At 43.1% G+C, this 26642-nt stretch overlaps 1 protein-coding gene across 3 annotated transcripts in view; it reads right to left on the bottom strand.

Moving 5' to 3' along the window:
• Nucleotides 1-26642, bottom strand: part of LOC117804103 (beta-chimaerin) — a 228363-nt gene that overhangs the window by 29578 nt on the left and 172143 nt on the right. For all 3 annotated transcript variants that reach the window (XM_034669694.1, XM_034669701.1, XM_034669706.1), the window contains 2 exons: nt 10952-10990; nt 1305-1360 (listed from right to left, as the gene is read on the bottom strand). In XM_034669694.1, the coding sequence (XP_034525585.1) occupies nt 1305-1360; nt 10952-10990 (95 nt within the window). The remainder of the gene's footprint in view (nt 1-1304; nt 1361-10951; nt 10991-26642) is intronic.

Here is a 26642-nt window from a genome sequence, read left to right as displayed (position 1 = left end):
CATGAGCTGAAACAGAGAGTCAGATGCTGAACTGACTGAGACACCCAGGCACCCGAGGATTAAAGGAACGTTTAACAATTTGCTTCTTACTTATTCCCTCAAACACTTTATCCCAAACATCTTATTAAACATTTTCTATTTATCCTATTCTTCCCTTGTTTAGATATTCTTGAATAACCAAAGGATGAAAGTCATCAGAGTTGGTGGCAAGACAAGATCAGACTACCAGAGAAAGAGTGGACCTCGTCCAGGATTTTTCTTTAAGGATCAGATAGTTTCTCTTCTTAAGCCATATTCCTGGGATAGGAATGTTTACTCTGTGTCAATATTCAGATTACTTTACGAATTTCAGTGTCCTTCAACAGAAGTAAAATTTTCTGTAGAAACATTTGTTACACAGTGATAAGTTACCTCTGGGTGTAGGGATATATGTACCTAAGTCTTTGAGGACACAGGTTCAAAACCAGATCCAGTCCATCTGATAGCCAGAAAATACTGATGTTCAAGGATAAATCTCAAGAGTGCTGGAGTTGGAGGCTTTTCCTCCTCACAAGGCACATGTGACACTTTAAAAGGCATCTGCTATTCTGTATTTAAGTCATAATATCAAAAATAAGCAAGGACCCATGGACTTTTGTGTGAAGGCTATTAGTTTGACTATTACAGAAACTGATCAGTATAAAAATAGAAAATAGTGCCTTAGTCCTGCCTTTCAATCTTGTGGGCATCCCAGATGATAAGAGAACTGATTAGCGAGGGATGACTGGGGAAAGTTTTCTGTCTGGTAAGCATTTTTATGAGTCGATATATTTCTAAGCTTATCTCCAAGAATAAAAAACAGTCACTTTTCTTGTAGGTATTTTTTTTTTATGTCAAGTAAATGTGACAGTGCATAAAAGTTTGTTAAATATGAGTGTTGAGAATACCCAGATATTTATTATTCTCTGTGTTTTCTCTGTTGGAAGCATTCCATAAGAAAAAAATGATAACAGAATCAAAACAGCAAAAACAAGGAAAACAACCAAAATACATGTTTTGGGGGGAAGGGGTTAACAAAAGGAGGCTTAATTTGCCTCCGCAATGGTTAAAAACACAAGACCTCTGATTTCAAGTGAGTTTGTAAATATTTTTTAAAATAACACCTGATTTCATAATATAGATTATTCAGGTGTTAAACCTGGTGACACTCTAACAAACGTTAATACCAGTCAACTCCCAGGAAACGCGAAAGCCCTCCGATATCAACATAGCACTGACAGTTCATCATATGTAACAAGGTATGTCAGAAATAGCTGAGTACTGACCTCCCCAGGACAAATGATCCTCTTGGGACGAGGGGCCTCTTGCTGTAACTGATATACTGCCAAAAAAAAAAAGATAATTATGATTAGAAAACTACAACACATACCAAAATGTCTTCAAATAGTCCCACTAAGTGCCTCTGAAGAACTGCAAATATTTCAAACAAAAAAACAAAGAGGATACAAGCACATCTTTAGACTGAATAAAGTCAGCTCATTTATATGGAAATTAGTTACCATGCATGTAAACTGGCAAAATTGATTTTTTTATTCTTTTACAAGGCCAATTTAGTTGCATAATTGTTACTGGCATTGTTCATTTTATGGCTTTCTTGGAAGGTACGAATAAAATCCTTCTGACTATTTTGGAATTCTATCTGTGAGTACCAAAGCAGTAAGATCATGTGAGAGGATTCCTGAATTGAAATGCTGATGTCTCCTGACATACCAGGAAAAGACTGGCATTAGCAGAAGAGAGCTATTCTCTGAAACGTTACAGTTATGTACCAAGACACCACTGATTTTGTGAGTGAGTGAAACTCCAAGCCCTTTCTCTTTTCATGAGTTCCATTTTTTGGCCTGCCTATCACCATGCATTCTCATCTACGTGACTGGTTCCCATCCATTGGCATTCCTCTTTCTTGGGCTCCTTAATATCTTAAGAAATAATAACTTTCTTACATCCTGCTTTTTAAAAAAATTTTTAAAAAGATTTTATTTATTTGAGAGAGAGAAAGAGAGAGAGCATGCACCACCAGTGGGAGCAGCAGAGAGAGAGGGAGAAGCAGGCTCCTCCCTGAGCAGGGAGTGCAATGCGGGGCTTGATCCCAGGACCCTGGGATCATGACCTTAGTGGAAGGCAGACGCCCAACCAACTGAGCCACCAAGGCACCCCTTATATTCTGCTTTAAATACAGACTTTCAGGCCTGGACATGGAGGTAATTGTATATAAAAATAAAGTTTACCAGACTATTTATCTGTGATTTTTTTTGGACTATAACAAGTGATTTTCTGCTGCTCAGCTAGTCTGGTTATTTCTCTTAGAGGTAAGCCACCCTATGCTGATACCTGTGAGCTCTACCTCTTTGAAAACCAAGTTGATGTTATCTTCAACATCTTGAAGAAGGAAGAATTCACGTTAGATGGCATAAATCTATGAAAAGTTAAAGTTGAATCCTATAAAATATTTCTAGAAAAGGTAAGCAAAAATTTCTGATTTATTCTTAGGTCTAAAAATAAAAAAAATTTAACTGAAATGCAGATGGTCATTTGGAAACAGGGCTGGAAATGATGGGATGTATTTTGTAATTATGGCTTCTCAATGCCTTTAGCTCAACATGGTTATTTTCTTAGCTAATTAAATGTAGACTGCCCAGCTTTTGCACAGAGGAGAAACCATCTAACCCTCTTGTAGATGTTTTAATGTGTCACATTTCTAAGCCGGGTTGCCCACACTAATGACAATGCCTGTGTCACTTAAGGGCAACTGTACCCATGTACGGCAGATAGAGACAGAGAAGCCTTCTTGTAGAAGAGGAAACATGAGGGTGAATTGGCCAAAGATAGAGAAATAATTGTGGACATTCCACTGACCATCCCAAGAGTGCCCATGCTCTCCTTAAATCATGAGAGAGGCTCCATGGAGTCCTTTCTACCTCTTGAATCAGCCCCAACACCTACTAATGGCTTTCCAATAGTGTTGCTATTAATGACTGTCTTAAGACCCAAAAGGACCAGCTCCTAAAATCACAGAGTGTTCCAGGCGAGGGGAACTGCAGAACCCACATCCAGAGAATCCTACCCCTCTTCGCTTCCCATTGCCAATGCTTCTTGAAGCCAACAGTTATATGTGGGGGTAGGCTGGACATCATTTTTAATGCCTCCTTTGGAGGTGACAAAGGAAGTACACGTGTTATAAGACAGAAGAATTTTTTGCTAAATGCGCCTTTGCAATGAGTATCAGCAAATACTTGAACATCTGATATAGACCAGATACCACACTCAGCATTATGATTCTATGATGAATGGAGAGAAAGGGAGAAGAGAAGGAAGCCAGCATATTGAGTGCTTGTCATGTGCCAGGAACAATATTTTATTGAATCGTCAGAACTCAGAAAAAAGAATGTTGTATTATAATATCATTCTTATTTATTATATGAGAAGACAAGTGCAGGAAAGTTAAAATTTGCTCTAGGGCATCCAGCTAATCCTTTTGAGTCCAGAGCCTTCTTTATTTTTCTATGCCTCAGGGCCTTTGTACTCGCTATTCCCTCCACTTGGATTGCTCTTTTCTAAGATAGCCATATGGCTCCCTCTCTGCTTTTACTCAGGTCTTCCTTGACTTGACTGACTTGGTACAAAATTACATCCCATCACTCTGCTCCCTTACACTGTCTTATGTTTCTTCACAGCACTCATCACTATTATCACGTTTTGTTTGTTTATTTTGTGTTCGGTCTCCCTTGACCAAAGTGTAAGCTTTTGGAGGACAGGGACTTTGTTCTGTCCACTGTGGTACCTTCAACAACTAGAACAGTGCTTAGTACATGGTAGATGCTTGACGCCGTATCTAGTGAACAAACGGAACATATTCAGTGACTCATGGGTCCCAAACCACGTCTTCAAGGAGACTCTGATCCAATGAAAGAGACGTGTGGAGAAACAAAACCAGGGTGGACCAAATGCTTTAATGGAGGGGAGAGGAGAAAGTGGTTCTTTCTACTCAGGTGACCAGATGGCTTCACGAAGGGAGAAGCATGGATATCTTCTTGAAGGATTAGAGGGGTTTCTGCACATAAAGAAGAGAAGGGCAGTTCCAGGTAAAGAAAGAGCCCCAACAGGGAAAGGGGATGGCATGTTTTTTGATCAGTAAGGGTCCAGCGTGCCTGTTCCACCAGGATGGGCAGATGTAGGAGGAGGTCACATAAAGCTAAATCTTGAAGGTCATGCCAAGGAGCATGGATGTTCTTCTGTCTGCAGGGCAGAGGCAGTGACATTGTTTGAGCAGGAAAATGACATGATGTGGTCTGTTTCAGAATAATGATAAGGAGGAGACTATTCAGAATAACAGAAGCTGCCATGTGTGGGCACCTACTATGGGCCAGACAGCTTATCTACATCTTCTCATTTAATCTTTCCAACTAACTTCCAGGAAGTTTGCAAACTTATAAATAGTAAGTTTATTATTAAACTAATAAAGTTTGGACTGAACGTTCTGTTAGTGAGGGGGTGGGAGGTGGGGCCTCCCACCTTACTAATAAAGCAGTAGAGATGCCAAGCTTTGAAGAAGCTCAAGGTCACACAGATAGTATGAGGAAATCGAGATATAAAGCCTGATTTCCAGATCCCAAGGTCTGTGTTTTTCAGCCTTGCCAGTGGTTCCCTAAAGCAGACGGTGGAGAGGTCCTATGTGGGACTGGGGCTGCTTGCTGGCAACGCTCACTCTGACAGTCTGGTGAAAAGCCCCCAAATTTGTTTTTGTTTTGTTTTGTTTTTGAAGCTCTTTGGAGATTCTAACGTTCAGCAGCCAGGAGTGGGGCCACTTCCCTTTGCCGCCCTGAAGGATCAGAGGAGGAGCCTTGAAGGCAGGGAATCAAGAGAGAACAGCCTTTCAGTTGTACATCAAGATCATTGTGAAAATGTGTGTTAAGACAACACTGGTGGAAACACAGATAAGAAGGTGAGTTGATTGCAGAGGAGAACAGACAGGGCTTAATGACGGATTGAATGGAGGGAAGAGCCTTGAAACAGCAAACGACTGAGAGGCCATTAACAATCCCAGAAGATACAGGGGAAGGAACATTCTGGACAGGCTAAAGTCCACCACTGTGTCCTCTGAGGACCTTCTAGGGTTTAGTAAAGAGAAATGCCATTGTTCACTAGTCTCAGAAACTGAGCCGGGGGCAACTTTGAGGGGCCCTTACAAACCTCTCAAGCCAGAGACACCAGGTCTCCTTCCTGGTCCCTGGGCAGCACCCATCATTGATTGATTGCCATTTCTCAGTGAGCAGGTCTCAGGAACCGATCTGTTTGGTGCCGCTCTAAGCAAGAGAAGTTGGCAAATAGGCACAGAAGCCTGTGGACCATCTGGATTATGTGTCTCTATAAAGATAATGAGATGGCAACCAACCGCAATGGTAGCCATATAAAAAATGGGCCTATCTTAGCTTCGAGTGAGAGTCTCAGTCCCTCCTTTTCAAGATTAGCTATAACAAAACCACCGTCCATGAAAAAAACCTCTGAGGCACATTTAATACAAACTGGAACATGTCACATAATCTGAAAGTGTCACTTCTTGAATTTCGTTGTTGTTGTTGTTCAACAAACACATTTCACAAGCAAAATGCAATAACGTATGTCACTTCTTGGGTGGTTCTGTGAGTTAAGAGGTGATACGATGGAATTTGCTGCTGTAGCAATGTTCCAAATATGTTCCAGGCACTCCCCTGCCCTGGGCACTCTATAGCAGGCGATTAATTCTTAGCACTGGAATGAGCTGTTGGGCAGGGGGTGTGGTCACTGGGGAATGTGGAGGGGGAGGAGTCCTTGCTCCCCAAGCAACCTGAAGCACATTGAAAAATGCAGAGCTCACTGAAAGAATGTTTTATTTTGTCTTCAATAAGAGAACTGGAAGCGCTCTCTTGTAACAATAATCACTCCACTTCCTGCGGATGCCAATCGAGAGCCCGTAGCCTGGGTGGTGCTAAAGCCCAGTCCACACCCATCAGTTCCTTAAAGACCCTTCAGGAATGGCTTCTTATAGCCACTTCTTTCTGAAGAGGACATGCAGACCCAGGAGCCCAACCCAGACATTTGGTTGTGACACTGAGCCCAGTACCACCCTGCTCATGGGAAGGAAGCCCATGGCTTCCCAGTCTTCATGGGGAAAACTCTTGGGTGTGAGTGAGAAATAGTAGGTGCTTTGGAGGTCTTCTTACCTTAACCCCACCTCCTACCTCCTCGCTAACAGAATGTCCAGCCTTAAGGGGGACTGAGTTCTCCTCTTGTCTAATGGCACTGTGAAGAACCCAGGGATGAGGCCACGTAGCCTCAAGACGAGGGGTCTCGGGTTAAGTGTGCAGAAGAAAAACCTATGGGATGTGATAAATTGCCGATCCCCCCATTCTTCTGATTCAGAAATCTGGGGGTAGGGCTGAGGATTTGTTATTATAAATATTCCCCTAGGCTATTCTGATTCAGGGGGTCAGTGGAGCAGGGTTTTGAGGTTCTAAACTCCTCTTTAGGAAAACAGGCACAAGCTATGACTGCTTGACCTACTGCCTAGGACTGTCTCCCGGGACAGCTGTCGGCCCCAGCATCTGCTGTCTAATTGGCACTTGGCCTCTTAGAAAATAAAACTTTTCAGAGTATACCCAGGGTGGCTGACTTGTGAACTTCTCTGCTTAGGGCATACAGTTCATACAGTTCTGGTTTAAAGTTTCAAATGTGGCTTTTTTTTCTTTTTTTTAAGTGAACTTAAAGACAGCTTTTTCTTTTAGAAAATTGAAACCAAAACTTTCTCAGTGACTTCATCAATGTTTTGGGGTTTGGTCTTGTATACTAAGGACTAGCTGCAGATATATGATACTTTGGGACAAGATTATTCTTATGGAAACAGCCCAGTAAGTGATAGCATTAGGTTCTAAGAAAGGGAGGGGAGCAGAGAATGCAGGGGGTTAAAGGACATCATGTGACATCGTGGTGCTCAGAGTCAAGACCCGGGCTTATCCATCCCTTTGGCCGCACAACTCTAAGCACTGTGTTTGGCTTAAGGCAAAAACTTAATATGTATTTTCTGAATGAGTGGTGAGTAAATGAATGAACGATCTACTTTAAATAAAATACAGAGAGAGTTGGTTTTTAAGGTTCCTATTCCTCTACATTTCTTTTTTTTTTTAAAGATTTTATTTATTTATTAGACAGAGATAGAGACATCCAGCGAGAGAGGGAACACAAGCAGGGGGAGTGGGAGAGGAAGAAGGAGGCTCATAGTGGAAGAGCCCGATGTGGGGCTCGATTCCATAACGCTGGGATCACGCCCTGAGCTGAAGGCAGACGCTTAACCGCTGTGCCACCCAGGCGCCCCCCTCTACATTTCTAAGCCAGACACTTGTGGTTGCCCTCCCAACATCCATTTCCATCTTCCCCGTTGCAACAGCACTCAAAAGTTTCCAGTTCTGTGGATTATATAGGGTTGGTCTCCGACTGGATCAGGGCAGCAGCATATCCCAACTCTTTGACCACAGTGTTGGAGTTAGGAATGGGTGATGCAGGTCAGTCAGCGCTGAGACTCAGTTCTAAGACTTCGCTCTAAGTATCAGGAAAGTAAACTGTAGACACTTGCAACCAAGAGCATCGCAATTAGCATTAAACCTGAGAAACCACTTTCTAAAGTGGATTATCATCAAGTAGACTAATTTTCTCTTAGGAATAATGTCATAATTGGGACTTGTGCCTCATGATAAGAATCTGATATCAAGTAAATCAAAGTTATGTCCAACAATAGGCAATAAAAGCTAAGACATACCTATATGCTTCTGTAACAATTGAAAATCATAATTTTTAGAATCAAGCCCTATAATGGCAAAACTCTGCTGCCTCCAGTAAATATGAGATTTCAAAGTACCAAATAATCATTAGAGTTTGAAAAAAAAAGTGTGTGATGGAAAAATGTGGATTCCACAAATGATATGCTAATGAGTTTGACATCAATATCTAAAATTATCTTTCAAAGGATGGTTTGTGAACATTTCAAAGACAAGAGCTTGGTGAGTCCTAAGGTTCAAAATGGGTCTAACAACAGGTTATTTAAAATAAAGCACATTTCATACTCTAAAATTTCCTGGGCTTTCAGATCAGGAAAATGCTACAGTTTTAGTGTATTTGGATTTTAAAAAGTGTCTCGTGAAGCTCTGCAGGGCCCTAAGATTCCTTCTCCTGCTCATCCTTCAAGACCTCTATACACATGTAACTTCTTCTACAAAGTCTTCTCTAATCCCAGGAGGTGGAGGAGTATATTATTACCAAAGCCATTTGCATTTTAAGTTAATTGGTTTATATCTGTCTCCCTTACAAGACTGTAAACTGGAGAAAAATATGGATCGCAAGTTAGTCATTTTTGATTCCTAATAGTTATGCTCTAGCATGCAGGAGGTGTTCCCCGTTATGTCTGCTGAAAGACCAAAGGACTAGATGACAGTCTTGGGAATCAGATAGAGTAGCATGAGCTTGGGAATAATATGGTCAGGTGAGTTTGTAAGTGGCCCAACATCCAAACTCAAATGATTTATGGATCGAGGACAGCCAAAAGAGAGTTCTTTTTCAGCAATGCTCTGTATAATTTAAGGCAATGTGGTTTTGATGCCATGAATGGTTCATCTGGTGGCATACTCCCCTCAGTTTTGGAGTTATGCATCACTAGAGGTCCTCAAATGCAGCCAGGATGACTATTAGTCGGATGTAATAAAGAGTAATCTCATAAATGCCATTAAGTTTGTATTAAATGGCCTCACCTATCCCTTCAGTGTCTAATGTTTTATGATTTTAGAGCAAATTAAAAAAAAAAAAAAAAGCTTGGTTAGACCCCCCCAAACCAAACTTAAAACCAATACACGAGGGTGAAATTGATATTGTAAACATGTAATTAGCAATGTGTTTTCTACCTTCCTTAGGACACAGAAGCCCTTTTACGAGATATATTAGGTGGTCCAAGGCCTCGCAGCAAAAGGCGAAATGAATTTGAGCCAACGCCATCTTTTTGCTTCAGTAGAGCTCTCTGTGGTGGCATTCACTCAACAAATATTTATTGGCTACTTAATGTATGCAAGGCTATGTGCAAAGCAGTGTGCAAAGCACAGTAAGTCATGGAACACCCCGTGCCTCTCACTACAGATATTTTGTTGATTTACTGTCAGAGCTCTTCACACTCCATTAGGAAACAAACAAACAAAAACATCCAATTACTAAGTCATTAGCACTGCCTTTTAAAATAGAAGATCAGAATGCAGAACATTAGATTGGAAGGGCCCTTAGAGACCCAGCACAACCCCTTTATTTCACAGATGGAAGAACAGACTCATGTAATAAGAATGAGGGGCCTCTATATATGCTGACATGGAAAGATAAAAGCAAGGTATTTGTGAAGTGAAACAAGCAAGTTGAAGGACACCAAGTACAGCATAAGCCCATTTTTTTCAAAAGGGAGCAACCACAAAAATGCCATCATATTAAGCCAGTGTGTTCTGAACAGTTGGAAGGATGCGCCTTCCAAAATTGAGAGGTCAGCTACCAGGAAGCAGGAAAGAGACGTGGAATATGGGGCAGGGGCTGGTTTGTCAATCATGAAACATTTCACTCTCAGCTTTATGTATTTTGTAATGTTTGTCTTGTATGCAGCTTTGTATTGCTTTTGTAACAGATATATACATGAGTGTATGTATATATATGTGTGTGTGTGCGTGCATATGTATGTATGTATAAAATTTAAAGCAGAGGGGTGCTTGGGTGACTCAGTCAGTTAAGCATTCCACTCTTGGTTTCCACAGGTCGTGGGATTGAGTCCCATGTAGGGCTCTACGCTCAGTGGGGAGTCTGCTTGGGGATTCTCTCCCTCTGTCACTCTCCCCACTCCCAAGGGCGCACGTGCGTACGCTCTCTTTCTCCCTCTCTCTCAAATAACTAACTAACTAACTAAATCTTTTAAAAAATTTAAGTGGAAGGAAAGATGTCTTGAAAATTTGCAGGCTGTGGGTCAGGCTGCCTTCTGGGTTCTACTCTGCATGCCAGTCCAGTGCACTCAGAGATGCAGACCATATGCCAAGTTACTAAACCTCCCTGAGCTGTGGTTTCCTTGTATGTGGCCATCGTCGCTTAGGGCTGTGGTGAGAATTTGAGAGCTCCGGCACACATCTGGCACAGCGGCTGGCATGGGGGAGGTCTCATGGGTGGGAGAGACAACGGTAACATCAGTAATGGTGGTACTAATTATTCTTATTATTGCTGTCCAGACTCAAGCCTGAAAAGGAACATGTGTCCCCTGGCTGTCAGCACAGCGGGTTTCCCACCTACCACACTCCTTCCCTCTCTTGCTGGAGAATGACTTAGTCAGGCAGATGTTACTAAGGAAAGAGAAAATGAGCTTGACATGACGACAACTGCCTGCCTTCATGAAGGGAGTTGAATTGCTGACTGATGACCGGTTATGATCTGTATCTAAGACATCACCCGTAGTGACCAAACATTATCCTTTGCTATCCTTTGCTTTCTGTGGTCAGTGTCATATGATATTACAGCTACAGGATGATCAGCTAAGAATGTAATTCATGGAAGTCAACACATTCGCCCTTGCTGACCAACTCTGTGAAAAAGAAAAGGAAAACTCCAAACCAAAAAGCAGGGAGTCAGAATGTCTCTCTTTTTTTCCCTAAGCATTCCCGAAATGGGTCACAGGCAGCCTGCTCCTTGGGGTCCTGGCCAGGGGAGGATGCTGTGCAGTCTACTCTGACTAAAATCTCTCCTTAATTAAAAAGAAAGATTGGGTTTGCAGTGCCATGATGTGGGACTGCTTGTGCGCATTAAATCAATGGCAAGAATTGTTCAAAAGGCAGGCCTACTGGAGACTTCTGAGGAGATTCTCATTTCAAATACTCACAGTATGATTTCCATATCGGAGGCTGGTATTCTTCAGCATCTAGAATAAAAAAGAAAAGAAATCAGTCTGTCAGCCTGAACGTCAAACTGTCAACATGTGTCTTCTTTGGAGGAACAACAGTCTGTCAGCAGTACTTGCATTCTGGTCCCAGGGGGCCCTCTCTGCTCATTTATGGGACGGTTCCAGCCATGAAGGAGGAAATGTGCATGGCAACCCTCACGGACCCAACACCGCTCTCTTCAGATCACTTACCATGACAGAAATCAATTGCTTAACCATTTTCATAGAGCTCAGTAAATCAAAAGAGATTTTTGAAGCAATTAACTTGATTGTACCCTCTAGTAATCCTTTCAAACAGTATTTACTTAACTTGGCATAATAAACATATAATTTATCTCACAGTTTCCCATCAGACCTTTAGCCCATTTATTAAGACTTGAGGGCAAGACCTAAAGTGGCAAGTATGTAATATTAAATCTGGGAAGTTGTGCAACTCAACCAATTGAACTCCTAAAATGACGGGGTCTGACAGCAGAGACACTGATGATTCAATTGGAATCGCGTTATCTCCTTGAATTTACTCTAATGTGTGACTTAGGAAATTTCTAGAACAACTCCCAGCCATCAGAAGTGTCAGAGTGGAAGAGTTACAACAAAATGGAGGGATGAAATTCTTATTCATCAATCTAGAAAGCGGACAATGGGAGAAAATCTGCTTGTTCAGTTGATTCAACAATCGCAGCGCTGACAGCTGAATTTATAATTCTGACGGAGTCATTAGAGCCCTCCTGGGCTTGTAGCACAAGGCCTTGGTAAAACGTACTGTAGCTTAAACAGCCAGAGGGTAGAATCCTTTCCCTCAAATCACAGAACGCTGAGCTGGGGGAACTGTAAGAGTTCTCTAATTCAGCACCTGTATGTGAGGGAACTGTCTTTGTCACTCTGCAGCCCCAGGCATCAGACAGCCATCCTCCCACCACCCGTGTCCTGATGCTACTGTCACATACTACTTTCGTGCCAAGGACTAGATCGTCTCTGACCTCTTGCACTGAGATAGTTCGAAAATGTTTTCCCTCCCGAGAAACAAATATGCTATTTGTATAAAAACGAACACAAGAATAGTGAACTTCCCCAAATCCTACTTAATTACAGCTGTGTAGCTTAAATTAAATTCTTTCACAATTAATGTCTTGCTCTCTGGGGCCCACCAGATCACAGAGGCAACTAAATGCCTTCAAATGTAGTTTCATTCAAACAAATCCATACTGTTAGGTCTGTATGTCAGGAACCTACCCATAAGCAGCGTGTAAGTGCACACACAAATACAGTGCATTAATAAAGGTTTACGTTGCTAACCAAACGTAGTTTGCTGATAAAAGTGAGATTCTTCATAGTTTTGTCAAAGTAGAACAGTATCTTTTAACAGTGAGCTTTTAACCCAAACAAGCCACAAATTTCACCCTATATAGGACATAAACCAGTTTTAATGAATTAACATGAGTATTTGTTGATAGAAAGCATTCAAGTAAAATAAATCAAGTTGACAAGTTTACAAATAAGATAGAAACATCCATATAATACCACCTTATCAGAAAAGTCAGGTCCTGTATGTTAAAAATGTTGATGGCACTTTCAAAAATATTTTTCAGAGAAAGATACACACACACACACACACACACACACACACACACACACCAGACTGCATAGAAATGTAAATCCCTGAGATGTCATCTACACAATGCTATAATGTCTTATTATTTGGGATGAGATTTGTTCTGTGAGGCGAGCATAATTCCCAGACCAAGATGCGGTCAAGAATGTTCCGTACCTAGAGCGCGCCTCCCTGCATGTTGAGGGAAGGTCCCCAAAGGGAAGTAGTCTTCTTTATGCAGGTTTTAAATAGAGCTCAGATGCTCCTCTTGGATCTCCTATGGTCTTCTGTCATTTTTTAAAAGATTTATTTATGTATGGGGGGGAGGGGCAAAAGGAGAGGGAGCCAGAGAATCTTGCGCAGACTCCCCGCCGAGCACAGAGCCTGAGGACGCAGGGCTCGATCCCACAACCCTGAGATCATGACCTGAGCCGAAATCAAGAGCTGGTTGCTTAACTGACTGAGCCACCAATGTGCCCAAAAGGTCTTCTTAACTGAAGTCAGAAGTTTAGATGAAAGGATCTCTCCCTCCCTGTCCATTACAGCCTTGCTGTTTTGTGAAAAAACCAAGAAAATTGTTTCATCTGAAACACTGGCTCCTAACTTTATAACTTTCATTTAGGCTGCCCTGCATGCTACAGAAACGATTTATCCCTTTTTAGTAGTTCCTTGTTAGCAATACTACCCAGAGGTGAAGAAGGCTGCCTATAGAGACTGGAGATCATAATCCTTCCCTGCTTAACATTCTGCAATGTGTTCCTTCCGCATTTGGAATAAGATACACAAACCTCTTACTGTGGCCTACAAGGTCCTGTGTCATCTGGTCCCTGCCTGCCTCTTTGACTTCTTTGCAGACACTTTGCCCTTTTACACTTACCCAGAAATGCTAACTTTCTCCCTGTTCCTAGAGCAAGCCAAGCTCTTATGAGCCCTTGTAGAGGGTCCAATACATCTTTGCATGGCTGACTTGCTCCATTATGCAGGGCTCAGCTCACATGTCACCTCCCAGGGGCCTTCCCTGACAATCTTGTGTAAAGAAGCCTTCCCCCAACTCTGGGCACTCTCCTTCATAGCATTTATTGCCATCTGAAATTATTTATTGATTTGTTGGCTTGTTATTACTGGGCTCATCCCACTATTAGCCAAACTCCATATAAACAGGCATTTTGCCTCATTCACTTGTGCATCTCCAGCCCCGAGAGGGGTGCCTGGCATGTAACAGACATTCAAAAAGCCTGAACTCTCAAAGTTCAAATTTTACCTCTGACAATGACTGGCTGAATAACTTGAAGCAGGTCACTTAACTTCTTTAAGAGCCTCTCAATACTCATCTTTGTAAAACAGAAGAAATAAAAGTGCCTACCTCCTAAGCTATCTCTTAGGGTCACCGTGGGAATTAAATGAGATACCGGCTTTCAAGTTCTTGGGACAGCGCCTGGCAAACAGCAAGTTCTAGATGTAGCCCCACTGATGTTGTCCTTGTGTAGTTGTCAGTGTTCCATCACCCTGTCCTCGTTCTCCCCAGGTTGTTGTCTGTCTCTAGACCACAGCCTCAACCCTCTCTCTTCTTACCCCAGATCTGGGGCCTGTAATTAAGTGCCAATGCTGTTGTCATGGAAGGTTTTTCTTTCCCATTAAAGAATTCAAAGTGAGAGGCCATTTGTCATGCTTCAGTGGAACAACTATAATTACCTTGGTCTTAGAGACATGTTTCACAAACCACTAAAGCACACTGTTAGGAGACCTTGGTCAAGAGACAAGGCATAAAATATTTTTAATATGTTGAAATACATCTTTAGCTGCCTGCAACCCTGCCCCATCCATGTGCACATTTGCCCCAAGTTCACACAATACTTTTCAAAGCTCTACTTTACACTCCTCCCCCCCAAACCGGGAATAGGTTTTTTAGGTCATTTAGTTCACCTTCCTCAATTGGCAAATGAGGAAAATGAAACACAGCACCGATCAAGTGGCTTTCTCAAGGTCATAAAATGAAAGCGAGGAAAAAGTGGGATGAGAGCAGGAAGCTGTCTTCCAAGCTTCCGACACATCAGTCATTCTTGGCAGGCACCCAATCCCATTTACATGTATTGAATAAAAACATATATATATATATATATATATATATATATATATATATATAGCATAGCAGGTTTGTTACCTCGATCTTGTAAAGCTTGAAAGACAAAATAAAGGAAAGGAAAAAAAGAGCTGTGGGAAAGACTGACATCAAGTCAAAGGGTGGGCAGCATTCCATCTGTGTACAGAACCCCACCAAAGAGTTACAGTGAGGGAGGTGTAAGGTACCGGAACTACGATACCAGAAAGCTTAATGCTTGTGGAAACTGTGTTATTTTGTTAACCATCTTAGAGAAATGGGTATGATGCAGAAATAAGGGAGAGGAAGTAGGAGGGAAGAAGCTCCATGTTTTAAGAAAAAAAAAAAACTATCATTGGACCCAGAAGACAGTTATACACTTTTGGAAAGGAACAAAGAGGGTCAAAGAAGCTTAGAAAATATATTGTTTAAAAAGATGACTAATTGGCATCCAAACTTTTAAAAAGTGTGTAAACTCTTGGACTCAGCAATTCTATCCATGGGAATTCAGCCTAAGGTAGTAAATGAAAATGTGTGCAGGTAAATATATGTGCAAGGTGTTCATCGCTGCTTTGTGAACAACAGGGGATCTAACAGCCCAGAAAAAGGAAGTGGTTAAATAAATCATCCTATAATATAGCCATGAAAAGGATGGTGTGGGTCACAGCTTTGTGGTCAACAGCATGGCCTTTGGAACTAGACTGTCTCCGTTCAAAACCTAGCTTTGTCATTTACTAGCTGTTTGACCTTAACCAATTTATCTCATTTCTCTGCCTCAGTTTTTCTTATCTATAAAATGGGAGTAATAATACTACCCAGCGTATAGCATGTTGTGAGGAGAGGATGGGCTAACATGTATGAAATACTTAGTCTGGTGCCTGGCATTAGTAAACTCCATGCTTGCTATTATCACCTCTCTTTAATGACAGACAAATACTTATGCTGCATTAAGTATTATTACATCAGGTTATAAAACAATTTATTAAATATAATCCCATTTTTAGAAAATATCTATCTATCTATCTATCTATCTATCTATCTATCTATCTATCTATCTACACACACATAGAAATGATCTATAAGGGTATAAACCCAATTATTAACAGTAGCTATACCTGATAGTGAAAATATAGGTGATTTTTATTTTTCTCTTCACTTGGTCACCTGCATTTTCTAATTTTCTGATCATATTGCTTGTGTAAAAATTTAAATAAATGAGAAATAAATTCATTGGAGTGCTAGGTGGTTTCTCTCTCTCTCTCTTTTTTAAGGTTTTATTTTTAGGGGCACCTGGTTGGCTAAGTGTCGGACTCTTGGTTTTGGCTCAGGTTGTGATCTCATGGGTCCTGAGATCAAGCCCCATGTCAGACTCCCTGCTGGGCTGGGAGTCTGCTTGAGATTCTCTCCCTTTGCCTCTCGCCCCACTTGCGTGCACACTCTCTCCCTCAAATCAACTAATCAGTCACCACCCTGAAAATAAAGCAGAAGTAAAAAGACCCAACAAAAATAATTCTTACAATAACAGAGGTAGCGTGTACAGTTTTAGTTCAGGAAAAGCTAAGAGTGAAGGCAAAAGAAACGAGACAAGGGCTTCTGTAGCAAAAGGCCGTGCCCAATCCCCTTGGCCCTCTTTTAAAAATTTTGTGAAATAAACATTAATGAGCAATTCTAAGCAGGCTGGGAAGCAGATACCTCCTCTCATTAAAGAGGGGGTGGAGAGAGAGAAAAAAAGATATAATGCTTAGAAAATGATCAAAATCTTACAAAAATAGGTCATAAGACCACTCCCATGAAATAGTCTATAAACAATCCAAACATATTAAACAAAAAGCAAAGCAAAGTCAAGCTGGTTAAAGGGGCCTGGAGGTGCGTGCTACAATTTGGAAGTTATCAAGAAAACCTTCTGTGCTAAAGTAAGTAATCCTGAGGAGAAGCACAGCCATTCTGAGCTTTGGGGGAAGGACAAAGAATTCTGGTGTCAGGGCATGGAAAGCTCCTCTGTGGCTAAGACCCAAGGAGAGGACAACAGGGGCCATAGAGAGCACTTGTCATAAAAAGTCATCTTTCTAGCTCAAAAGCATCACAAAAATAATTTATGATCTCTGTTGTTTTTACTAAACTTAAAAGGAACACACACCTACTGTGGAAAAACAGAAAAATTGTAAAATTGAAAAATGTATATCTTAGAAAGCCGCCTACCTCAGAAAAAGTACCATTAATCAATTTATGTGACTCTGCCTAGATTTTGTCCTATAACTGGCTGGAATAAAAATTTTTAAAAATGGTCTCCTATCACATGGACTGTTCTGCAATTTGTTCTTGAATTTCATGGTATTCCTTAGGCATCTTTTCATGTCAGTACACAGAGATCTATATTGGCATTATTTTTTTTTTTTACTTGTGGCCTGTTCTTCCACTCCATGAGTATACTCAAATGTATTTGATTAATTTATAATAGCTTCCAACTGATGAACATTTAGGCTACTTAATTTTCCATTCCTAAACACAAAGCTGCAATGATATGTTAAAAGCTGGGTAAAGGGTCTCTGTATTTTTTGTTTCAAAAGCTGTTAAAATAGCCTTCCATGGGGCGTTAGGGTGGCTAGTTGGTTAAGTGTCAGATTCTTAGTTTCGGCTCAGGTCATGATCTCAGGGTCCTGAGATTGAGCCTGGTGTCGGGCTCCGTGCTCAGCTCAGAGTCTGTTTGAGAGTCTCTCTCTCCCTCTGCCCCTCGCTCTGCTCTCTCTCTCTCTCAAATAAATAAATTTTAAAAAATGCTCTTCCGAAGTTATCAGTTGGAACTCTCAACAACGTGAATGAATGCCTGTATTCCCACACCTTCACCAACTCTGGCTATTGTCAATACACGTTTTAATTTTTGTGCATTTAAGACTTAGTGAGAAAATACACAGATAAGCCTAAGGGTGCATTTGCAAGGACGCAAAGGGGAGCACGGAACGTTCCTGGGAGTGAACCTGTGGAAACATATGGCCACGGAGTGAGGTGGAAACACATTAATCCCATTCATTTTGGTAACTGCAGCTGGAAGGCTCTATTCTTGCAGGCATTTTCAGCTCCAGAAATATGTTGACTTGATGGAATCACCTGAGGAGCAAGTGTAAAGGAATTCGGGGACTGATTAATGAAGAAAATTTAGAGAACGCCATGTGCTACATGCCAGTAAGTGACAACTAAGGAGGAAACACCTGTAAACCTCAAGGAGAGCCAGATTCTTCTGGCTCGCTCAGTGGCGTGTGACTATATCAACAGAAAAACACACATGGGGCCTCTGGAAAGTGCGAGCAGTGAAAGATTCACCAATTTAGAGAATATCTCCCAAGAATGTTGGAGAGGACCCATCCTTAAGAATACTTCAAGCAAAGCTGCATAAATTATTGCATGGGGCCAGGGGGTGGGGGGTGGGGAGGCAGGCCTTGGAAATAGAGGGTGAAAGGATTGGCCCCCTCCTCCTGCCATCCCCTCTCCCAGAAGAGCCAGGTCTCTGCTGTCACTTTTGATTTCTTGATGCACACATTTGCAAACAGGCTGCAGTTAGTGAGCTGCTTCCAGGGAAGTTGGGTGGAAAACAGGGCTTTCAATCAGACATGGGACAGCCTCCTAATGAGATCACAGTTCAAAATGTGTTGGGTGATTAGCTTAATGGGCCCAGAATGGGTTGGGATCCAAATGAACCTGAACAATGACAGGACGAGCAGGACGTCATGTTCGTGCACACGCTGCAATATGCCCCTGACACGCACACCATGCCCAAGCTTGGGTCCTGAGAAGTTACGTGAAAGCCAGAGTGTGATGCCTGTGGCTGTGGTCTTGTCAGGCCATTCCGGCCCAGCAGTGCCACACCTGAGCCACACGATGACCTGGAGATCGTCCTAACTGCTGTAACATCTGGAGATGTGGAGGCTGCTACAGAGCTTTCTCGTTGTCACGCTGCCTAGGGAATACAAAAACGTGTTCTAATGCTTGCCACCTATACAGGCTCCCTGCATTCCCCCGAGAAATTAGACATGCATGTACTCTCTTTGAAAACTGCTGCTTGGGTAAAGAATCAAGGTCTGGTGTGCATCTCACTGTGGATAGTATGTCAGGGATTTTGTAACTGATTTAGTCCTACTTGCAGAGAATAATTAATGAGACAAATTCCAGAAACTAACAGAAAGTAGTAAGTTAATAAGACAAATTCCAGAAACTTGGCTGGGCCCCAAGGACAAGGCTAGGCTGAGATTTTTCTGAAGACGATGAAGCTACTGAGGGCCTAGGGCTGGAGTTTGTGGTCACTAGAGGGCACTGGGGCCGCACGGAGCCTCAGTTCTGGGTCACGTGTTCGGTATGAGGAGCATGACAAGCTTCTTCCAGTCAACAGGTATTTACTGGATACATACAATGAGCCAGACCCTGGGGACACCTCTGTGAATAAGGCAAGTAGGCTTACAGAGCTCTGCAAGATCTGGCCCCTGGCCACCTCTCCCTGGCCATGCGTTTCTCTCTCCTCTTGCTCACTATACCTCAGGCGCTCTGGCCTGTCTTTCCATCCTTGAATCCATCAAGACCAATGCAGTCTTAGAAATCTCACACAGTTTCTTCCCTCTGATTTCCATATGGCTGGCCTCATTATCATCTGGATCTCAGCTTAAATGTTCTGGCTCCTAAGAGATGTCTTCTTGGACCATCTTATCTAAAGCTGTCTTTCAGATAGCCTCTAATTCTTTGCAGAGTCTTTTTACCATCTGAACTATTTTTACTATGTGCTTATTTATTTCTTTGTTTAGACAGCACTATGAGAGCAAGAGGCTCATTTATCTTGTTTTCTGATGCCTGGGTCACCATTAGCCTATCGAGTACCTTTTGTGAATTAGAAAAAGGCATCCTTTTCAAGCAGGCTTGGCAATGGCTTGGCAATTAGACAGCACCTTTGTGTGAGAAAGATGCTTCCTCTGGGAGGCAGAGTCCTGGGTCAGAGCACATGGACTGGTGATGGGAGTCCAGGCTGCGTTCAGCCCCAACTCGTCTCTGGCTGGGCATAGACAGCACAACAGTTGTAAATGTTGTATCCCAGAGTATACAAATGCTCAATAAAGAGTGGATGAGTGAAAGACAGACATTGTTCACAGACTCAAAACTCACATTCTGTTAAGGGATACAAACAAATAAAGAGGCAATCGTACAGCAAGAGGGTATATAGGAGGAGTGTCTATGGCAAAAGTTCCCAATCTCTGGAAGGCTGAGTGGGGCTAGGGCAGTTAGGCCCTTCCCATGCCTTGGCCAATATCTCTGGCCTTGAGCATAATTCCCGTCCAGTGTTTCTTCAAGAGTAGTCCCAGGGGAGTAGGGTCTAACATCAAGGATTATAGGCTCCAAAGACTGAGAGAAGCATAGCTACCAGTTGGTATCATAGCATGTTACACCTAGTCAAAGAGATGCTCTATCATCCAGACATCTACTATAGTAGCCAATGGTAAGGAGTGTCGTTGTGGACAAATGGGCTCATGGAGTATGACTCACAGACCAAGGTATGGCTGGAAGGACCGGAGGCAAACAGAACATGGCACTGACAGGTAGAAGTGGTTCAGCCTGCTGACTGAAACACGGGGACTACGGGTGTGTGTGTCTGTGTGTGTCTGTGTGTATGTGTAGGTTTCAGAGTAGCTAGGAACTAGAGAGATAAGTAGGGGAAAGATAATTAAGTGCTTTTAAAACCATGTTAAAGGCTTACTTTTGTTCCAGAGGGAAAGGGAAATATAAGCAGAGAGGACACGGCATCCAGTTTGTACTTTCAGAAGGTCACTCCAGTTGCAGTGTGAAACAGGACTGGAGGAAGAGAAGATGGAAGGAAAGGAAGATAAGGGGGGAAATGAAGGAAGTGGGCAGCTACCTGGGCAGGTGACACTAGTGATCTGAACTCAAGTGGTGACAGTGGAGATGGAGAAAATGAGGTGGATTCAAAAGGCGTTGAGAAGGTAGAATCCACAGGACTTAGTGAGGAACCAGATGTGGGCAGAGAAGGAAAGAAGATAAAATCACACTGGGCGTGAGCAGAAGACAAATGGTTTTGGCATAAGCAACTGGATGGATAGTGCTGCCATTCACAGAAACAGGGCAGACCAGAGAAGAAGCAGGCCTGGCAGATGGCGATGCACTTGGCTTTTCCCTGTTGGAAAGAGATGCCCATGGGACAGCCAAGTGAACATATCTAGGAGGCTTGGAGTTCAGAAGAGAGAAGTGGGCTGGGGATCTAGAAATGAAAGCCCCAACACACAGATGGCTGCTGTAGCCACTGAAGTCGACGACATGACCTCAGATGAGCATTCAGAGTGAGGACAGAAGACCTTCGACAGAACTCCCACCGAGCACCAACAGTTAAAGGATGAGAGGAAGAGGCGAATGACAGAGACCAGAGAGATAAGGGAGAAGCCACGAGATGGGCTGACATGAAAGGCAAGACCAGAGACATTTAGAAAGGGAGAAGTGGCCAGTTGTGTGAGAAGCTGTTTGAGCGAGATAAGCATGAGGGCCCACTGCTTCAGCAACAAGGGGGTTTTTGATGACGCTGGAATGCAGTGTGGGTGGGTGAGATGGGGTAAGTGAGTGAAAGTTGTTAAATAGACTTGTGAGTGTGAACAGCTCTTCTGGGAGGGATGGCCATGATACGGAGGTGAACAGCTCTCTCCAGTAAGGAGTGGGCCGAGGGCTGGGGAAAGTAAAAGACACAGGAGCCGTAACTTGAATATGATTGGATATCATTGTCATTTTCCTCTTGCCAAACCACTTGCTTGTCCCATATAGCCCTCTCCCTTGGGGCCCTCTCCCTACTTCCTTGCCCGAAGTTTCTACAAAATGCATGTTCCTCCCGGCATGATGGAGCTGCTTTTCCTAGTGGGTAATTTCCTCCTCTATCATTCCTCCTCTGCTATTTCTTTAGAGACCACCGCACACCCACTACCTCCATTCAGCCTAGAGGCCTGTCTCTCCTCCAAGAGCCCCCACCCCCACATTCTCCCTTCCAGCATCTGCCTGCCTCTTTACAAATTCTTTTCATCAGAGGAATGTCTTCTTGGCTTTCCTCCAGAAACCCTTTTGGGCATTCATTTATTCATCCAACAAATATTTATCTAGAGCTTACAGCCTAGTTGGCACAAAACACTGCACTAGACACTGGTGTAGACATAAAGGCAAGATGCAGAATCTAATAACAAGGAATCAGTCAGGAGATGAAATAAAGCCATCACCTCATTCATTCATTCAACAAGCATAAAGTGTCTGCCTGCTGGGCATCCAGCTCCTGGCCACATGCGGATGAGACCATGGCACAAGGTAGAAAAGTGACACATTACATAACAAGGTCAGGCCGAAAAGTGCTGTTGAAATGGACAGGGAAAAGGGATTATTACACGCAGTCATTTCTTGACAATTATTCTTATATTCATCTCCTTCCTGAAGAAGGTGTGTCTTCTTCCTTAGAGAAGACAAGTTAGCTGTGCTTCCAGCCAGCCCTACTCCTACTATTTAGAGGAGCCACTTTCTTTCCTGTTGAATACTATCTTTTTTGAATTCACTGTGGGCATTTGTGTCTCTTCAGATATCTCGTGGTTGTAGCAGTGATATACTAAATTCTCATGAAAGCGGCTCATATGTCATGGTCCTGCCAATGAATGTCACTACTGACTAGGAAAGAAAGATTTCTTGGCCATGTTATACCCAGAGTCAAACAGAGGAAGTCCTAGTGCAGAGACAGCAGAGGAAGAGAGGTCTTCTACCAAACCTGGAAAGGAATCTTCAAGTGCCTGGTACATTCCAGATTCTGAGGTGGGTTCTACGTTATCTCCAATCTTTACAATTTTCCTGACTCATCTCTCCACACATTTGCCAACTATCCACCCACCCTTCTATCCATCCATCCTTTCAGCAGACACTTACATGCCAGGCGCTGTGTTGCATGATAAAGATGGTGCTGCGAGCAAGGGACTGGGCGCCTCGAGAACAGGGTACCTTCAGTCCAGCATTGAAGGCAAACATTAAACAAGTCATTAAAATAAACTTTGGGAAGTGTTATGATGGAGAAAACCCCAGCACTCTCCATTTCCTGGGGGATGTGTAGCTGCCCCCCTCTCCTCCTCCCAGATAGGTCTTTCTCTCATCTGAAAGGACAGAGATTGGGCTAGAAAGCCCTCTGCAAGCCCTCCTGGTAGACAGCTCCAGGACTCCCTAAATTCTCAGTCACGAGGCAGCTGTGCTCTTGCCACCCCTGGCTTCTCTGATCAGGGCTGTTCAGTTGACCTGGAGGTCAAAAGAGGCATGCTGATGCCAAGAGTTCTGGTGAAGACATCCTTCCTTCCCTGAGGAAAGAAGAGGACCCTTCACATGCCGTGGAGCAATCTACTTGCCTTGTATAAGTGGTGAGGATTAGTATCTGCTTTATGCCCCAATACACCGCATCAGTGGGGGAGGCTCCTTCTCCACTCCCGGCCTGGGAAGGCCCCTCAGTAGGTGAATTCCTGGCCTCTCTCTGGGCCTGTATTGCGTCCTGGGCAGATGGAAGCGATTTGTCTCTTGGCTTTGTGCCAGCCCTTGGGAGCACTACCCTGGAAGTGGACGGCTGCCTTGCTGGTGGTCTGGCTCTGTAGTACCTGGGGACAGGTAAGCCCGCTTAATGCTGGAGTTCAGTGGTGAGCAAGTCCACTAGCTAACAACCCTCCTGCTGGCCCTTAGTAACAGAGGTGACATTTTAGCCCATGCCTATTTTTATTTCTGCTTGTTTAGACTAGGACTGCTAAATAATGGGCCTCAAGCAACCTGCAGCAGAAGCCAGCCTCCATTTTCCTAATGGGAAGATTCACCCTAAAAGTTTCTGAATATTTACATTTAAAGAGATATCAATGAAATTATCAGGGGTCTACTTGTAATATTTAATTCATTCATTTTATTATACATGCATATTTAAAATCAGGTACAACATAATCCACCAATTTAGAGATACTGCTTTCATCAATTTGCATTTTATGGAAAAACAATTTGAATTTTCCATGTGTGTCTTTGGCACTTCTTGAGTCACCTAAGACATTTTTTCCCAAAGCACGTCATACTGTTTTTTCATTAGCCTTTTCAGAGTAAAAACCACAAAAGTCCATGTACGATGCTGCCCTTGGCTGGCTTCTCAGCCCATCCACATGTCCACATGACATGCGAGCAGCTAGCTGGCTTTTCATTCATCCCGCAGGTGGTCTCCACAACACACCCACTGCTTTTTAAAGTGATCTTTAAAAAGTCTGTGGATGGAAAAATAGGAAGGTGCTAACAGGAATGAGGTGGCAGATATGGAAATCTCTCTAAGATGTTACCTTTGAAAGCCAGCACAGTGGGGGCACGGCACAAGCCTCCTCTGGAAGAAATAAACTGTCCCAGGAAGAGAGCTGGGCACTGAGGGTCAGGAGGGGCAGGGAGATCTGGTTTTCACTGTATACCCTTTTATGTCTTGGGATTACAAAGAAAAAGAAAAACCTTTTAAAAGGTTTATGTACAATTACATTTAACATTTGTAATTGTGACTATATCTGGGGCAAATTTCTTTTTAAAAAGGATTTCATTAAATGACCTCTATGGGATAAAACTATCATTGATTATGGTAATTTAAGGTCTGTTGTGTCTTTTCCAGAAAGTAGTTGGGTGTTCAAAATAAAGGAATTGGGAGAGAAACCTTATAACAGGAGAGATTTGATATAAAATAAAATTTCAGATGATACCCTCCTTTCTGAGAGATAATTCTGGGGATGTATCATAAATACAGATATAGATATTTTAACTGCTATTGACAGGCTTTCTTTAAGCTATGTTCTTGGGCATTTCATGTGTGGTCTTATTTAACATTCATAACAAGCTTGTAAAGTGGGTATTATAAGTCCTATCGTATTGGTGAGTAAAACTGAGCAACGGCGAGGATGCCCAGAGTCACAGGGCTAACAGGTAGTAGAACTGAGTATTCACACCTAGGTCTGCTCAACTCTGAAAGCCATGCTTTTTCCATTACAGAACCCCGCTTCTCCTACTGAGCCCTGCTACATTTTGGGCCTTCAGAAATACTGTAACACAAGATTTCCAAACTGCACTGCAAGGTGGGTGTTATTATCCCATTTTATAGATATGGACTCTGAGGACCAAGGAGGACCGTATCTTGCCAAAGTTGGTCAGCTTATCTGTACCCCATAAAAAGAATACAGTGGTCATCTTGGGAAGGCTGACGTGTCGTATTCTACCACAAGAATTAAATACATTCGCTTCACAATGTTAAACCTGCTTCCTTAGGTCTAAGGTTATATTAATTCTGCCTTCGTGCATAACCAGTGTAAACCCTACCTATTCCTGTCAGCCAGGCAAAAACAGATGAGGCCCAGTACGGTAGTGTAGCGGGGCTGCCTGACTGATGCTTGAAGCCTCCTGAGAACCAGAACCTCAAGTTTTGCTTTTCTCCTGGGTTTCAGTGCTCTGTGGTTTCTTATCACTTGCTTTAAAAGTAACGTCTTACAGAAAAACTATTTCTAAGATTACACACACACACACACACGCACGCACGCAACACGTCAGCCATCTCAACAGCCATACCACAAAGCAACAACAGCGCAGGAAGTGCGAGCGCAGCACGCAGGAAGGAGAAACAGCGAACCCTCCACTGTCGAACCAGTCCTTCCTGACCTGCAAGATGCTAATTTACAGGCCGACATTAGACTCTGCACTCGCGTGCATTTACCACGGGTAAGCCAAGTGCCTGCGCCAACGTGCGCAGGAAGAAAGCCTTCCTGCCACCGCTGGGGCGGGGCGCGCACGGGCGGGTCTACGGTGAAAGGGTTAAGAGTAAGACAAACAACAAGTGGTCCCAAGGATTTCTGAAGGAGAAAGTGTTTACATTACATAACAGAGCAAGAAGAATAGACCCCCCCCCTTTCCTGTCCCCCGCTGTTATCTTAGCCTTGCTTGTCTTCATAGCACTTGGGACAGCTGGACCACGTGCTGGCAGGGGAGTCATATCCTCCCGCTGTTTGCACAGCGGCACGTTTGTCTTCCTAATCACAGTATGTGAAAGTTCCTGCTGCTACTACCAGAATCAGAAACCAAATATTAAAACAAATCTTTCCTTAATATTATCCTCCTGTCTGAGGCTGTCTGTACTTGCCACCTCTGTTTATCTAGTTTCAGCAGCATGGTCCTAAGGAGGAATCGTCTATTTACACACCTGTGCCTTTATAAAAGATCATTTGTCAATCCCCTAATGTGTCCCTATAACACACATTTACCTGGCACTCTGTTCGGAGCCCAGGTTAGGTGCGAGGCACACACAGACGAGTAAGACAAATTTCTTTCCCTCAAGCAGCCCCCACTTCTAGAGGGAAGAGAATGGGATGGTGTCTAGAGGAAGGATGTGTGCAAGTGCCAAGGGCGCCTAAAGGAAGAGCCAGGCCCTTGGCAGCGGGGCGTGAAGGTGATGAGGACTTCACAGGGAAGACCATGTCGGAGCTGGGTGGTGAAGGATGAGTAGGAGTTTGCTAGACTCTGTGTGGTGGGGAAGGCGAGGAAGGTAGAGGTAAAAGGGAACAACTGGGATATTGGTTTCACTTCAGGCATCCTGAGAAGGAAGGAGACTTCTTGGCTTACATGGTGAGTGTTTTCTGACAAAAGAATGTTTTCTCACAAAGGCTAGTTAATCATTTCCACAGGGAGTTTTTGCCTTAACAAAAGCCATCCTTCCCGGCCTGTAATGCATAGGCAAATACAAGTGGGACTGGTAGACTGAACGGAAAGGCTGCTTGCAATCTGTTAAGGGGCAAGGAAAGGGTTATAGAAACATTCTTCAAAGACAATCTGTCTCTCCTTTTCTTCTAGGTCTAGCACTCTCGCTGCTCATCGCAGAACCCCCACCATCATTACTCCAAGTGAGC

The sequence above is a fragment of the Ailuropoda melanoleuca genome, chromosome 1 (assembly GCF_002007445.2).
Source record: "Ailuropoda melanoleuca isolate Jingjing chromosome 1, ASM200744v2, whole genome shotgun sequence".
In the NCBI taxonomy this organism is placed as follows: domain Eukaryota; kingdom Metazoa; phylum Chordata; class Mammalia; order Carnivora; family Ursidae; genus Ailuropoda; species Ailuropoda melanoleuca.
The sequence above is the reverse complement of the archived record's forward strand: the minus strand, read 5'-3'. Positions and strand labels throughout refer to the sequence as shown.